A 17,220-nucleotide genomic window follows, 5' to 3' on the forward strand; every position below is an offset into this window, starting at 1 on the left:
TTGAAGTGTTTTATCATTATGCTTTTATTTGTTTTCCTGCCTTTAATCTATGTTAATTGAAATGAACAGAAATCACTGTTTTTATAGTTCTTATAGTAATTACAGGGAGTGCAGAATTATTAGGCAAGTTGATTTTCTGATCATATTTTTTTCCCAAGCACATTTTACCAATTCCAATCCACATCAATCTTAATAACTACTATTAATATTGTTTTTAATCATTTATAAGTGATATATAATTGTTCATGAAGGCTGGAAATGAAAAATGCCTTATATTCAGGTGTGCAGAATTATTAGGCAAGTTTTCTTTTACAGGCAAAATGAGCCAAAAAAGAGATTTAACTCAGACTGAAAAGTCAAAAATTATTAAATACTCATGAGAAGGACGCAATACTAATGCAATACTAGAAATTGCAAAGTTAAAGCATGACCAAGGGACAGCAAAATGCTCATTGGGTCAGCGGGGTCAGACAAAAACAGGTGGAAAAGAAAAGACACATGTTAACTGCAAAATAATTAAAAATTATGTGTGAAACCATCAGGAACCCTTTAGTCTCCAGCGCCACCATTTTCCAGAGCTGCAACCTACCTGGAGTCTCCAGAAGTGCAAGGTGTTAGGATCTCAGAGACTTAGGTTAGCTAAAGAATCCTAAAAAATGACCCGCACTTGATAAGAATCACAAGCTGAAGTGTTATAAAATACATGAAGACTGGGTTTTATAGGCCTTATAAACAGACAGCTTGAGAGTGACTCCTGAAGGACCAGCACCACATCCTCTTGTACCACTGTTTGAAGAATTTATCTTCCAGAATCTGGCAGTAAGTTTTGGAAGATCATTTTTAGTCCATCTCTGCAAGACAGACATTTCAGGATAAGAGATGGACTAAAAGTGAACTCAAACACCTTACTGCCAGATTCTGGATAAATTCTTCAAACAGTGGTACAGAGGATGTGGTGCTGGTCCATCAGGAGTCACTCTCAAGCTGTCTGTCTATAAAGCCTATAAAAACCCAGTCTTCATGTATTTTATAACACTTCAGCTTGTGATTCTTATCAAGTGCAGGTCATTTTTTAGGATTCTTTAGCTAACCTAAGTCTCTGAGATCCTAACACCTTGCACTTCTGGAGACTCCAGGTAGGTTGCAGCTCTGGAAAATGGTGGCGCTGGAGACTAAAGGGTTCCTGATGGTTTCACACTTAATTCTTCACCTTAATTCTTAATTATTTTGCAGTTAACATGTGTCTTTTCTTTTCCACCTGTTTTTGTCTGACCCCGCTGACCCAATGAGCATTTTGCTGTCCCTTGGTCATGCTTTAACTTTGCAATTTCTAGTATTGCATTAGTATTGCGTCCTTCTCATGAGTATTTAATAATTTTTGACTTTTCAGTCTGAGTTAAATCTCTTTTTTGGCTCATTTTGCCTGTAAAAGAAAACTTGCCTAATAATTCTGCACACCTGAATATAAGGCATTTTTCATTTCCAGCCTTCATGAACAATTATATATCACTTATAAATGATTAAAAACAATATTAATAGTAGTTATTAAGATTGATGTGGATTGGAATTGGTAAAATGTGCTTGGGAAAAAAATATGATCAGAAAATCAACTTGCCTAATAATTCTGCACTCCCTGTATATCCTTAATGCAAAATACAATGCCATGGTTTGTGAGTTGTGGTTGTGGTTTTGTTTTTTACCCACATGTAAAGTAATTTGGATATACATTTTTCCAAAATATACATTAAGATGTGTTTTAACTGAATATAGAACCACCGTGTGAAATGTTTGTTGTAATTCAGGCTTGCAGGTGCTTTTGTGTCCATTCAGCTGGAGAAAGTGAGACTTCGAGATGAAATGCTGAATGCATTTATAAAGAAGAAAGAACAGACGAGTGTGCTAAAGCTAAACTCTGTATGTAGGCAAGCGTGAAGAGGCAACTGATTTGATTTGCTAAATAAATGGAAATGTTCCTTATTCCTTCATTCTACTTTCAATAGGAAGATGTGGCCAGGATCAAGAGAAAACTGATTTTGGAGTTCTGTCACAAGTATGTTTAGTCACAGGACTATGTTTTCCATACTTTGTTTTCTATAAAAGACGTAAATTAACCTAAATTTTTATATTACAAGCATTCTCTGCACATTCTCTGTATCTCTTTCAGATTTAACATGCGCATGTCACAGAGTTGTGTCCGAGGTCAGGTTGTTGCTCTTTGCCACAGTCTCACCTCACTGCTCTGTGAGGTTCCTCACATTCGTGAAAGTCATTTTGTGAAGGGAACACCCAACGAAACCAGATCAGACCTGCAGTCAGAGGGCAGATTGTGTCCTGATCCAAGGTAAAGCATATAGAAGAAAATACATACAGAAAAATGTGCTTAAAAAGCATTTGAGCTTCTAACCATTTTGATCATTTGGCTTTTGAGTTTTGTAGACAAATATAAATCTTTTAACAAGTCATTTTGTTAATGCATGAGTTGGGCTGAATAGTGAATGAAAAACAATCAAATGTCAAAGGATGTCAAAATGACAAACAGTGCTAACTCTCAAGTAACAGAAAAATAAAATTTAAATGCATATTTTAATGTATATTTCAAAGTTTTGATGGATTTGGTATCATTACAAATGTGGAAAATAGTCAAAATAAACAAAGAAAAATAAATAAATGCATGCAAAAAAATACACAAATTAGTAAATGCATGCACAAAAAATGCATAAATGCATGCAAAACTAAATGCACAAATAATGCATTAATGCATAAATAAATTCATACATGAATAAAACAGTAATCATTACTGTTCACAATGTAAATGCCTTTCTAAATAAAAACTGCTTCTGGCTGTTCAGGACATTTCAGCCTCGTCCCAGAAGACTGTTATCAGCCGATGGAAAGACTCTAGTAAATCTGTGGTTCATCCCTCATTACACAGAAGTGCTGCTCATGTTCAGAAATCTGGAGGAGAAGGTAAGAAATGCATCTGTGACTAATAAACATGGCATAGTGTCCCAGTTCTCGTTAAAAAGGAACCCCAAAATTTATGTTCATTGACTATTAATATGCTATTCATGGGTTTATCTTCCTCCAGTCCAAAGTATAAACATTGAGCCTCCCAGGCACCATCAAAACATTAAGAGAGTTTTGCGAGATTTTAGCGAGATTTTGGGGCATGGCTACTGTAGCAGGTGGAGCCAGAAGGAGTTTAGCTGGTGTGGGACCATGACTGATGCGTTGCATGGGAAAAGACATGCAGCTTCGTTTACAGAATTGCAAGTAATAATTTAAAGATTAAACAGGTCATGAACATAATCAAAGTGAATGGGGCATTGCGATGCAATGCGCTACAATGGACACAATACCATAGAGCATCATCATGCTGACTCTCACATCTGATCTGGCAGGGAGCACACTCCTCGCCTCAAGCCAATATGAGCAGGAAGAGGCTGTTGAGATTGAGGATGTCTGAGCAATTGTAGCCTTGCCTAGCCTGCCCTGCATATGACAATCTGCTGGATGTTATGTCTCATGCAACGTAAAGATTAGATCTGCCATGGAAGCGTGAGAAGCGCAAGCTCCCACGTAACCACCTCAATTAATGCTTCCTGTCAGGACATATCCGCCCAGCTTCTTCCCTTCTTCCCCCAAGAGTCTTCCCCTTATTGGGGAAATCCATATTCTGTTCGCATCCATCATTCACAGGCAAACTTTGCTGATGTGGAGGGGATGCAGAAATATGGTTATGCATCAATGCTTCCAATTGAACAGACACTGGCTAGCTATCTCTTGGTTGGTGAGGCATCCGCAGTGAAGACACTGTCCCTGCCAACTAAGCCGCTGTGTGTTACATCATGGCTGAATGACAGAGCATATGTTGGCAACGGGTCAGGCAGGGGCAGCTTTGTGCACAATGGCCATGCTGCAAGCCTACCAGGCTGACCTGTTGAAAGAACTGGACCAGGAGCAGGGGCTGCCCCCTAAAGTGATGGAGGAGCTTCGCCGTACCGCAGATTTGGCTCTCTGTGCCACAAAACAAACTGCCACCGGGATCGGTCGATCCATGGCAGCCATGCTGGCTATGGGGAGACATCTCTGGGTAAACCTGGCTGACATCAGGGAGAAGGAGAAAAAACAGCTTTTCGGCACATCCGTTGATCCACACGTTGGTCTGGAAGTTTCAGGAGGCGAAGGTGCGCTCTGCGTCTTTTAAAACCTTTATACCGCGCCGGTCCAGGTCCACGCTTCAAGCCACGAAGGTGCCGGCCCATCCCAGAGGCGAGACCAGAAGGTGAGCACCGCTTCTCGTGGTCCCTCTCCTTCGAGGGGTACAGCGCGGAGAAGGTGTGAAACCAGAGGGAGAAGAAAAGATCTTAGGGAAGTTATCCAGAGTAATTGCTCTGAGCGCTCTGGCATCCCAGAGGCTAAATAACATCTGCCTTAAGTTGCTTTATTAGAGGCCTCTGCTCCTCTGAGCTCCGCCAATTATTGTGTCAGGCTGCTAGCCCTGTTATGTAGCTTACTTGACAGGCATAGGACATGATGTATTCGTCCTATGAGCTCATCCATAGGCCTGCTTCATTGAGACCTCCGCCCCCTAGAGCTCTGCTAGGATACCAATTGCGAGTTGTTGTCTAAGTTGTTAGGCTCTCTGTGAGCCTCCTTGGCTACTGCAAGCATTTTTAGGCCTCCTCTCATTAGAGAGAGTTATCTTTATTAAGGTCTCCGCTCTCCAGAGCTCCCATAGGATAGCAATTGTGAGTTGTAGGCTCTCTGTGAGCCTCCTTGGAAGATGTCCTGAGCATGGGGCATAGTTAGGTCTCCTCTCAATTTAGAGAGTCATCATAATGAGAGCATCTGCTCCTAGACCTTGGCCAGGCAGTTTGCTAAATTGATTAGGCTCTCTGTAAGCCTCCTCGGCTATTGCGAGCATTGTTAGACCTCCTCTCGGTACAGAGAGGGTGCTTCTCAATTCTTTTTTGTGTATCCTCGTTTCCTTTCCTCACTACCTTTCCTTGCGTCTTAGCTCCACCCCTTCAGGATGCGAGGGAAGGACGCAAGGAAAAGATGCGAGAACGGAGTAATTATATCAAGTGATATGATATCCTCACTCCCTTTAGGATAGCAATTGCAAGTTGTTGACTAAGTCATTAGGCTCTCTGTGAGACTCTCTCTCTCTCTCTCTCTCTCTCTCTCTGTCTCTCTCTCTCTCTCTCTCTCTCTCTTTCACTTCAAAGTGTCATCAGCTGCACTCGAGGGATCTACCCATATGTTGTTAAAGTTTGGTTATTTAAAGGGGGGGGGGGGGGGTATCACAGTTTCTGCCAATCTCATGTTAATCTTGAGTACCTATAGAGTAGTAGTGCATCCTTCATATCTCCAAAAAGTCTTAAGTTTTATCATATTTATAAAAGATACCAATGCTGTACCGAGTATTTCCGAAAACAGCAGAGAGCCTGGAGGCGTGATGTGTAAGCTAGATAGAGTGATGAGCTGTCACAAGAACACGCAGCTTTTGTGTAGAGATCGGCTGCAAGCTACCAATGGTCAGCTAAACGTACGTATTTAAATACACAATACACCATCGCATTATCCCTGGATAACTTTTGAATCACTATGATGAATATAGTGTATAGTGAATGATGAATAACGAATTTATGAATTCACTATGTTCGTGTTGTTTACATTATATGCACTTAGGCGCCTATTGCCAACAAAACAGACATTTGATGCAGTTTTACTCGCCACCTGCTGTTCCGACTCATGACCGGGATCATTATCGCTGTGACCGCTCCATCTTTCAGTTTCAAACGATCTGTAAATCCAGTGTAGAACTGGGCCTTGTTTATGAAACCATAAGCGCCGATCCTGAGGGCTCGAGCAGCCACGGAAAAACACTAAATATTCTCCATTCATTTTAACCAATTAAAAAGTGATTGCAACTATCAGTTTCTGTGGTTATTTTAATTCCAAATGTCGAAAGCGCATCAATGTAATGCAAGAACACAAATCTCTCAGCTCCACTTAACGCTGGGTTCTTTATTAAGCAAGGTTATCTTTCCCTCACAACCAAAAACCCACTTTGGTGACATTGTTGATTTTGTGAAGTCCTGTGACCTGTGCAGTGCTGCCGACGACTTCCGTAAAGCTGAACGTGCGTTGATGGGCGTGCTTTTGCTCTTTCGCTCTGGTCGACGTGTGTACACGTGCCCTTCTGGGAGAAGTGCCCGTACAAGGAATTCCGCCCCCGTTTATGTCACTCAGGCCCAGACTTGAAAAAAAGACCCCGAATCCTGTAAGGATTTGGAAGAGAATTTTTGGCCATTCGTCCAACTCATGTTTTGAAACTTTGGCCATGTTTAGCATGAGAATCCAACTCTTTAAAAGTGTAAATAAGTCAGAATACATGAAATACCATTACACCCCCCTTCAAACAATATATATAATAAATACTAATAAAGCAAGATGCCCACTGAAATATGTGAAATGTAAAGTTTATTTAAACTGCAAAAGTAAAGTATACATTTAAATTATTGTGACAGATATGAAGGGGAAGGAGAGTTTATAAGTGCGTCAGGTTTCTCGACGAGAAAGACTTCTGCAAAGGATACACCTTTGTATTCTCGCTCATGACTCCTCAGGAAGCTTCCTCACTCCTCGTTCCTCACCTCCTCGTGGTGCAATTAGAGAATTGAGATGTCCTTCAAGATGGCTGAGTGCGATCGGCTTCTGGGTCATAGGATGGAGGACGGAGGAGCGAGGAAACAAGGAGGGATATAGAGAAGTGTTACGCCCCATCTAGGGGAAAGTGTGCAACTTGAAAGACTCTGAAAAATGTAATGAAATTGAACAATGATAAATTTATTGACTTTAAATTTGGACTTATTCAGGAGCCGACTGGGCCAAAATAACAAACAAAATTTCCTTGTTTTAAAATCACTTTCCTAAACCCAGAAGAAAAGAAAAATACAATATACATACCTAACTCCCTAACCAAAAAACAAAGATCGAACAGTTTACAATAAACAAAAATGGCATCAGACTCCCTACTTTCCCAAATAATCAATATTTACAATACATACAACCAGGCAACCAAAATTTGAAAGGGCAATCCAAACTCGGCGTCAAAACAGGCAGATGGGTCAAATATAACAAAGTACCTCAAATACAAACAATTTTGATTCAAATAAACAATCAAACAATACTCACAGTCTCTAATACACATTCAAACTCTCTTAACACACACAGATTTTGCACTATACAGCCAAACACTCTGCACAAAATAAAAGATCTCTCTGTTGAGGAAGTGATGACATGCACACACACACACACACACACACACACACACACACACACACACACACACACACACACACACACACACACACACACAGAGACACTTACAGAAACACAGAAATAGAACAAAACACAACCATAGGGTCATAACAGAAGCACCCAGCGTTATTCTTATTAAAGTGCCCCTATTATGGATTTTTGAAAATTACCTTTCATGTAATGTGTAACATAGCTCTAAGTGAATGAAAACATCCTGCAAAGTTTTAAATCTGAAAGTGCACCGTATATAAAGTTATTGTCTCTCAAAAGTAAGAGTCGACTCTGAGTCACGAGTCATTTGTAAAACAAATCCTAAGGGCTAGGTTCGCTAACATAAACATAAAACAACTTATTTCCTCTCTGAATCTTCATTTTTAGAACAGAGTGGAGCACCATCATTATTATAATACAATGTAAGTGATGCAAGCACTGTATACTGTACTTCGTGTTACCCAGCAGAAGTCATCTGACCAATCGCCGCAGATTAGCATCATGCAAATGAGGGGTTTGGAAAAATTAATCATTGAGTGAATCATTTGGGAGTCGTTGAGCAAATAAGGTAAAAAATAAATGCATATTATAAGACCATTTTTGAATGCATATTATAAGACAAGTGTTTTTTGACCTTGCATGCTTGTAAACCTGTTGTTGGGGACTCCCAAAACCAAAATAGGAACCTTTCAAATGCCATAATAGGGGCACTTTAAGGCCTCCGCTCATCAGAACTCCACTAGGATAGCAATTGCGAATTGTAGGCCCTCTGTGAGGCTCCTTGCGAGATATCCTAATGCATGGGGTGTCGTTAAGTCTGCTCTCGATGTAGAGAGTCGTCACACTGAGGCTTACGCTCCAAGAGCACAGCTAATGTCTGCTAAATTGTTAGGCTATTTGCGAACCTTCTTGGCTGCTGCGAGCATCGTTAGGCCTCCTCTCTCTACAGAGTTATCTTTATTTCCTGCTGAACGTTTACTCTTTGAATTCTTGTAAAGTTGACACCCTTATAACTCTTTGCCAAGAAGCATTTCCTACTGAAGTAAAAGCGTATCCAAAGCAGACTGCCCAGTGCATTATTAGTGTTGAAGTTTTGCTACCTATTTGGCAAAAGGGAAGACAACAGCCTTTTTTTTTTTCTCTGTTTTGACTTTCTACTGCATAGGCAGCCAAGTTTTATTGAAAGCCCATTTTGCCAGGGGTGAAGTACCCCTTTACAAATGTATTCATTTTATTTTTTGGGTTGCAAGTTTCTTATAATGCACCACTCACATTTTCTTTGGAAAATGAAACAATCATGCATTAGACAAATGCTGTAGGATCTAGTCTCTTCACTAAAGTCACTTTTCATTTTTGCTTAATGTGTTTGAATCAGCCGGTGATTTTTAATAGATGTATGTGTATTCTTATTACAGGAATGCCACCAGGCTCTTCAAAACACACTGCAGATTATCGCAGCTCTTCATGACATTGTCTATTACTTGGTGAGCTTTGCTCGGCTGGGGAATCCAAACACTTCCTTCAGTCCTAACAGCGCTCAGAGGCTCACAGCAGACTGGGGCGGCTTAGAGAGCATCGGTATATGATAATTCTGTAAACACACAGTGTGGCTCGTATCCAGCATAAAATATACACTGTGCTGTTTTTAGCTGATATTGTGTCACTTCCAGCCCAGTGTTTCCTTACGCTCTGATGTTTGTCCAAAGGGGCTGAACTGTGGGATGTCCAGCGACAGATTGACTCTCTCTGTGAGCCCAGAAGTTCAGAGAATGTCGGGCAGCTCCTGCAGCTACACAGGGATGTGCTCTTCCTGCGCTTCGATACCGCAGTGCGCTACATGATCAGGTGCTTGTAAATGACAGATTTCACAGTATTAGAGTTGATATAGAGGAGACTAGGATTTTGTGAAAAATCTAGTTTTAAATGCATGTTCCAATGAGATGTAACCTTTGTATTCATGCTGGTTTTGTATATTTTTTTAAAATGTTTTTATTTTACTTTTATTTTTGTAATTCCATTGAAGAAATATCCAGTGGTGTAACCATTAGGTAAAAATAATAGTATATAATAATATATAATTATTATAACATTTTAATGTACACATTATATAAACATTTTAGACATTTTTCAAGGTTTAATTTTTTGTAAAAGTATAATGAACATTTGTTGGTTGTCTTTTGTAGGTTTTTTCATTTGACAACCTGAATTAACCTCTAATATTTAAAAATACTCTTGTTTCCCCCCTCAATTAACAATCTCCTGGTAGTTGCAGAAGAGATGATGATGTTGTGTTATTTTAGTATCATTGATATACTATTATAGTTTTCATTAACATTTTGAATTAGTGTTTATTTTTCTATTTTCCGTTTACATTTTAATTTTAAAGTTTAGTAATTGTGTTGTTTTTTTGTCTATTTTATTAGTCTCATTTTTTAATATGTGTAGTTTTTATTCATTTTTATCAAGTTAAACTAGATGAAAATGAGAAATGTTGCATTAGCAAATAGCTGAAATGAAATGTTTAATTTTTTAAATATATGATTTTATTTCAGTTAAAGTTATGTTTTTATGGTTTTATTTAACTATAATAACCCTGGTCTATATATATTTTTTGAATAACTAAAATTGAGTATTATATCATTGATCTGTACATAGTAGGCTGTTCATGATGCATCGGCGCTGTGCAGACCAATCGGCATCAAAGTACCACAAGAGCGATTGGAGAGCAGATGACTCCTTATGCTTTTGAATTGCTCTCGCGGTACTTTGATGTCATATGCCATTCGGTCTTCGTGGCGCCAATGCATCTCGAACAAGCCTAATATCTCCATTCTTCTCTTCCCACAAGGGAGGCGTTCCTGTCCTCTAGAAACCTCTCAGCCTATCAGAGTGTGAGTGAAAACATGAGCCACGCCCTCCCTATCATGAGTGACAGCATGCTGCCAGTTTCCAGTTTTCTCCCTGTTCCTCAGCCGTTAGAACCGGCCTGCCTTCAGGTGAGAAACCACCAGGCCTGTCCAGCATATACATGCTCATCCTTCAAAAGCATCACAGAATGTACCTCATGAGATGAATGTCCATGTATATTGATTCCAGCAGGTTCTGCTTCCTTTATTTGTGGTTTTAGGCACAAAATTTTATCCATGGAGATCTTTTCTTGCAATGCATGGATCCCACCCTTTGATTATATGGGACATCTCGCCTATAGAGCATTACATGCAGGTCGGTTACCCACATACTTGTGAGTTACTTAAAGTCTTCCTCTGTTTCATTAGCATCAGGATCATGCAGTCTTGTGTTTTTTCTGTAGCTCTGCCTCTGCGATCTGAATGACCGCTGTAGAATGGAGGCTAACGGGGCGATTCTGGGCGTATCTCTGATCATTGATGATGTGCTCAGTAGTGGAAGAGATGTAGCACCCCTCCGGCTACAGACCACAGGAGACACCAACATCACAGCAACGTCTGATAGAGAAGTACTTAAGAAAAATTCAGTATTTAAGAATTGTCTCCTGTTCAGTTCAGAAGTTGAATTGAAACCAATCACTACAAGAAGTTAAATTGGAATGACTGGAAGATAAATTCAAAGAAACATAATTTTGTGACAAAATAGCCTTGATCTGGAGATTCCTTAGCACAAACAGTAGAGCATGGTGTTAACAACACCAAGGTCATGGGTTCGATTCCCATACGTCTCATGTTTGTTGCTCATACGTCTCTGTTTGTTGAAGCGCATTTATCTCATTGCCATTTTTCAGGTCCTTAATGATAACATGGGAAATGAGGAGAGAATAACGGAGGTTGCGTCTAAAACTCAAGACCCCGTAGACTCCCTGATGAACCAGCGGGGATTTTTACTGCTCTGGAAGCAGTTGGAAGTTTTTAAAGAGAGCTGGACTCAACGACAGATGGGTGTCGAGACTATAAACAGCCCTGCACTGTTTAAACACTTCTCTCAGCTTTACAGGTCATGAACATTTCATCACTATTAAACACTCTTTCATAACAGTTTGTGGTGAAACAAATATGTATGTGTTAACCTGACCCATGATCTTGTGTTGTAGGGTGGAGATTTACTTACCCAGCATGCAAGCACTGGCCCAGCAGATGGATAAGGAGAAGGAATATGAGATTGTGCTGTCTCAGACTCAGTCTGTCGTCCCACCACCTGGAGCAACAGATGTTGACGTCAAAACATGGCAGGTACTGTGCATGAACCAGGGTTATTATCGTTAACTAAATCTCAAATTATTGAAAATATTTTGTTAATTGAATACAGCTGAAATAAAATAAAATATAAATATTATATGAAAAACTTTAACTAAATGAAAATTGGAAATATTGTCTTGGCAACTAACTGAAATACATGTAAGAGACAAAGCACTAAAATTACTAAATGGAAATAAAATTAAATAAAACTAAAACTGAAATAAAAAATAAATTAAACCTACATAGTAACTAATAAAAATGACAAAAGAACAAAAAATATTAAAATAATAAACTAAAATAAAAATAAAACCATAAAATATAATAGCTATCTCTAAATATTAATAAAACTATATTATTATATAAATTATAATAGTATATAAAGTAGCACTAAAATCAATAACTGGAAATAAAAAAAAAAAACTAAAACTGGTTTAAAACTAAACCTGGAATAAAAATAAATTAAACCTAAATGGTAATATTTAAAAAATAATAATAAAAATGACAAAAGCACAAAATTACAAAAATGATAACTGAAAATATAAAATAAAAGCAAATTCAAAATATTCATAAAAACTATAATAGTATATAAACTATAATAGTATTTAAAGTTGAAGTTCTAAAATTACTAATTAGAAATAAAAGCTAACACTAAACTAAAAATCAAATTAAAATAAATTAAACCTAAATAGTAATATTAAAAAGACCTAATAAAAAAAGACAAAAGCACATACTAAATGTTAAACTAAATTTAAAACGGTAACTGAAAATATAAAATTCAAAATATTAATAAAAACTATAATGGTGATAAAATGCTACATTAACACTGATTTGAACCTGCTTATTTTATTTTGAAACACTGGGGTCTGTGAAGCAAAGATCTGAACAATCATTAAATCAATATGGCTATGAAACAAAACAGCCATGATACATCCTAAATTTTCAGGCCGCCTTTGACAATTCATTGATGTGATTCTTTTGATTGATATCTTAGTATGTTTGCTGTGTTTGTTGTAGTTACTGAGACTCTTGGAGATCACGGAGTGTGACATGATCCGAGCGCTTCAGAAGAGGATTAACAGTGAAATAACTCTAGTGATGTCGGAGCGCTCACGGCATGACACGGGGCTTCCCGCAGGTACCCAGCAGCCTCTGCATGAACCCAGAGGAGATCAAAGAGCACTATGGAGGACTGGGGATGGGCCTGATTCTCCCTGCAGGCTGTCATTAGAAAGCCAATAAACTTCACCACAGCTAGTCCTATATTTAGGATATTATAATGTTTTCATCTAAAAAAAACTGTAGTCCTGTCTAGAATGCTTTGTTCATCCCAATCTTCTTATGCTGTCTTCACATGTAATGAAGAACTGTGGAAACGGCCTTCAATGAAACACAGTGTCTCTTTAGAGAGACCTCAGATTGTGGAGGATTTCATCCAGCGGTTGATGAATGGTGCTGAGGGTGAGATCGATGGACAGGTAAATATTTCTCACTAAAAACAAAGCTTCCTAAAAAGGGCTTTTCACAGCGATACCAATGAAGAACCATTTTTGGTTCCCCAAAGAACCTTTCAGTGAGCAGTTCTCAAAAGAACTATTTTTTCTTCCGTGAAGAACATTTTAAAGTGCCTCTAGTATCTTATTTTAAAGGGTCCTAATTTTGTTTTGAAGGTCTCCTACAACAGGTTTACATGCAGGGGTGAGTCAAAGTAAATGTTGTTCATGGGCAGCCAATGAAGGCCAAAGGCTGGCATTATTCAAATGTGTTACAAACCTTTTTAGGTTCATGCAGGAAGTAAGACTTGAATTACTGATGACTCATTTCTTATACATTCACAAACAGCTATAGGGGCTTTCGCACCGGAGGAACCTTTTCATAGTTCCTAGAACTATTGGCGGAAGTACCCGGATTTTACTATAGGAACTACCAGTGATGGAAGTGTATGTTGATTGGCCGGACGCATGCAAAACACTGGCACCTGCCTTTTTAAAAAAAAGCCTTTTACAAACACAGTTTATAGCTTTTATATATTTACTCCACAAACTAACTCTACAAACATGGAAAACAAAGATCCAACGCAACTTTGAGGGGACCAAGCAAAACATGATTATGTATTTCTGCTCAGCTAGTGACGAAAATACTTTTTCATATAACGTTACTGTTTTCTTTCTTTGTATAACAGCTCTATCTAACAGCATATCAGACAGGCTGTTAAACAAATCGTAAACTAATGAAGACGGAGAATGTGAGCGCTATGTGCTCAGGCTCTGGCGTTCTCAGCGCTGTCAAAATAAAAGTCACAACAACAAGCGCAGTTTACGTCACTTCATAGTTCCTACTGGCGGTGCGAATGCAACCAGGAAAACGGCCCTAGGGGAACTATTAGTTCTCGGCGAACCACCCTGGCGGCTAGCTCCTAGAACTAAGTTCCTAGAACTACCCGGTTCGAAAGCTCCTGTTATTACACACTACATGAAAAGTAATATCCGAAAAAGCATTATAGGGGCACTTTAATGCTTTACTACTATAAAGAACCTTTTGTGAAAGGTTCTTAATGGAACCACAAATTCCAATAAAGAAGCTTGATTTTAAAGAGTGTAGGATTACGATAGCGTTGTTCAATGCCATGACTGATATAGCTTGTAATAGACTGATATATAAACATTGAGTGTTTTCTAGGTGACGTTCTCCAGCGCTCATCTGCAGGAGTGTCTGACTGACCTGGCTTGTGCTGTAATGAATCGTGAGCGGAGCGTCTTCATGAGCTATTCTCAGTTTTATGAGCACATCCTTCAACAGCAGGAACAACTACTCTACCAGAGAGAGCAGGTACGCCTAGATTAGCAGTCAAAAGTTTTGTTACTTGTTTTTGAAAGAAGTCTTATAGTCATGAAGACTGCATTTGTTGAATAAAAAATACAGTAAAAACAGTAATATTGTGAAATATTAATATGTAAAACAACTGTTTTCTGTTTTAATATATTTGAAAATGTATTTCTGTGATGTCAAAGCTGAGTTTTCAGCATCATTACTCCAGTCTTCAGTGTCACATGATCTTTAAAAACAAAAATCATTCTAATGTGCTGATTTGCTGCTCAAGAAACATTTCTTATTATTATCAATGTTGAAAACAGTTGTGCTGCTTCACATTTTTGAAAAACCATGATACATTTTTTTTGATAACACTTTAATTTAGCATCCAGTTCTCACTATTAACTAGTTGCTTATTAGCATGCATATTACTAGGATATTAGCTGTTTATTAGTACTTATAAAGCAAATATTATTGTCTTATTCTGCATGACCTTATTCTACATTCCTAATCCTACCCAATACCTAAACTTAACAACTACCTTAATAACTATTAATAAGCAGTACCTAGGAGTTAGTTACAGTTAAAGTCAAAGTTACAGTTTTTTTGGTTACACTTTATTTTAAGGTGTCACTGTTACAGTGTAATTATAAATATAAATACTGTGTAATATTAATTAACAACATGTACTTACTATAGGGTTAGGGTAGGATTAGGGTTTGGCCGAGAGTTAGTTGCATGTAATTATGCATAATTTACTGTTATTACTATGGAAAGTACATGTAATATATGTAACAATGACACTGTAAAGTAAAGTGTTACCGTTTTTTTCAACTGCTTACATTTTCAAAACTTTGCCTCTTTTTTTCAAAACTTTACACACATACAAGAATTGCACACACAAAATGCAAAATGCCTCACATCTCTTGCAAAATGAAGCAGTGCATTCAAAATATCATAAACACATCTCAAAAGCAAACATTTGTCTTACGTTGCAAACACCTTTGCCATAATATTCTATTTTTGGGTATATCATGGCTTTACATTAACTTTTTTGCTCACCAGCCACTGTGGCTAGTGGTTTTCCAAAGTTACTAGCCACTCAGCATTTTCACTGGCCACAATTTTGCTGTTGGGAAATTACATTTTATATGATTAAAGTTGACTTTGGCATGCTAAAATTACTTGATTTTGAGTAATTTTAATAGATTTAGAAGATTTAAAACCCTTTCAAACTTTCAAATGCAGATTGACCTCCTAAATCAAGACTACATTGTATATCAGCTGGTATGTACAGGTGGGCAAGGGGTGGACAATATGAGCCTAGGCTAATATGAGAAATTAATATGAGAAAAAGTTATTTTTTGTTAGGCTATATAAAAGAACAAAGAAGCAAATTACAAAAACAATAGTACATTAAAAAAAAAAATCTTTTTTTCAGATACAGTAGGTATACAAATATTTAACAACTTTTGTTGTTTTATTAACATTAATGATTTAATTGGGCTGCTGAATGCATGTTGTAATATATTGACACATATCCATACCCACCTGTTTACGTCCACTTAAGCCATAACCGACTGTATTCACGCGAGATACTCCACATGATGGACATTTTGACATCTATGTGTGTGTGTATTCAGGCGCAAGGAGAACTGATCGCGCACGCGAGAGAGCGCTTCTGTTGTGTGTCATTTAGCGCTATTCCGCCAATCCCGCCTTCACTAACTGCAAGTTAATCGATAAAGAATTGTAATTTATTTGTAATTTTGTGATATGAGGATCTTGGCATTGCATTTGGCTGTAGGCTGAAATTATATTCAACCCGCCAAAGTGGCTAGTGGGAGTGGCTGTCTTACCCGCCACAGCTGAAATCTACCCGCATTTGGCGGGCTGGCGGGTGTTAATGTCAAGCCCTGCACACAGTTATTCAAAACCTAAAGCTCTTCTTTCATTTCTGTACAAGATTGAAAGTAATTGGTAGAGAGATGTTGAAAAATTCACGGTAAACACGAAAGCAAGATTGAAACTAAACTATTTATTTTTTTACTGAAAGCATTTGTGGTTGTGAATACAGTATTACACAGTACGAAAGAAAAGAAATACATCAGCCATGTGTAGTTGGACAGAAACAATGGTTGTGTTTGAAAAAGGAAATCAAGATACTTGAAGGCTGAGAATTAGTGTATGGTTTTGCGGATTTGACATGTGGTTCTGTTATTTGAGTGTCAGGTTTCAGAAATTGTGTGACAAGTAAGGATTTTGTGTGTAAGCAGTTGAAAAAAACTGTAAAAGTTAATAATTAGAATTGGACCCTAAACTAAAGTGTGACTTTTCTTTTAGGATTCTTTGATGAATAGAACATTTAAATGAACAGCAGTTATTTGAAATAGAAATATTTTGTATTAGTGAAATGACAGATTCAGCACAGGTGCAGCAAGATGCATGCATCTTTCTCAACTGTGAACAATCTGTTTCTGCAGGATGTTAAAGAACTAGAAGCCAAAGAAATGCAGGCCACTGACCCCTACAGAAAGGTAAACTCGGGTTTGTGCATATAGTACCACGATTCTTCACTACATTATCAGTAAACACGTCTAATCTCAGGTGGCGGATGTGTGTCGGGGGATGATGGTTGACATCACCGCTCTGCGTGCAAGATTAAGTCAACTGGAGGAGGAGAAGAGAAGCTTAGATGAACATCTCAACCTCAAACACAGAGAACGCAATGACAAGTTGGTTCGCCAGCTCTTTTCCACATGTGTTCTTCTGAAGGTGTGTAAGTCTGATCTGAAGACCCCATCAAATGTGTTGGCATTTGGACTAAATCTATAAAAAGTGCATTTTGATTCATTAAAATAAATAAACTTAAATTTTTGTACGT

At 38.1% G+C, this 17,220-nt stretch overlaps 1 protein-coding gene across 1 annotated transcript in view; it reads left to right on the forward strand.

The window, feature by feature from the left end:
- si:ch73-242m19.1 overlaps nucleotides 1-17,220 on the forward strand; it is a 41,781-nt gene that overhangs the window by 18,238 nt on the left and 6,323 nt on the right. Inside the window, exons 23-38 of the mRNA XM_048190476.1 lie at nucleotides 1,803-1,914; nucleotides 2,001-2,050; nucleotides 2,165-2,341; nucleotides 2,850-2,967; nucleotides 8,736-8,898; nucleotides 9,027-9,165; nucleotides 10,169-10,335; nucleotides 10,448-10,542; nucleotides 10,631-10,795; nucleotides 11,078-11,286; nucleotides 11,384-11,522; nucleotides 12,543-12,663; nucleotides 12,891-13,003; nucleotides 14,205-14,354; nucleotides 16,820-16,873; nucleotides 16,944-17,111. Coding sequence (XP_048046433.1) covers nucleotides 1,803-1,914; nucleotides 2,001-2,050; nucleotides 2,165-2,341; nucleotides 2,850-2,967; nucleotides 8,736-8,898; nucleotides 9,027-9,165; nucleotides 10,169-10,335; nucleotides 10,448-10,542; nucleotides 10,631-10,795; nucleotides 11,078-11,286; nucleotides 11,384-11,522; nucleotides 12,543-12,663; nucleotides 12,891-13,003; nucleotides 14,205-14,354; nucleotides 16,820-16,873; nucleotides 16,944-17,111 — 2,140 coding nt within the window. The remainder of the gene's footprint in view (nucleotides 1-1,802; nucleotides 1,915-2,000; nucleotides 2,051-2,164; nucleotides 2,342-2,849; nucleotides 2,968-8,735; nucleotides 8,899-9,026; nucleotides 9,166-10,168; nucleotides 10,336-10,447; nucleotides 10,543-10,630; nucleotides 10,796-11,077; nucleotides 11,287-11,383; nucleotides 11,523-12,542; nucleotides 12,664-12,890; nucleotides 13,004-14,204; nucleotides 14,355-16,819; nucleotides 16,874-16,943; nucleotides 17,112-17,220) is intronic.

The sequence above is a fragment of the Megalobrama amblycephala genome, linkage group LG5, assembly GCF_018812025.1.
Source record: "Megalobrama amblycephala isolate DHTTF-2021 linkage group LG5, ASM1881202v1, whole genome shotgun sequence".
In the NCBI taxonomy this organism is placed as follows: Eukaryota; Metazoa; Chordata; class Actinopteri; order Cypriniformes; family Xenocyprididae; genus Megalobrama; species Megalobrama amblycephala.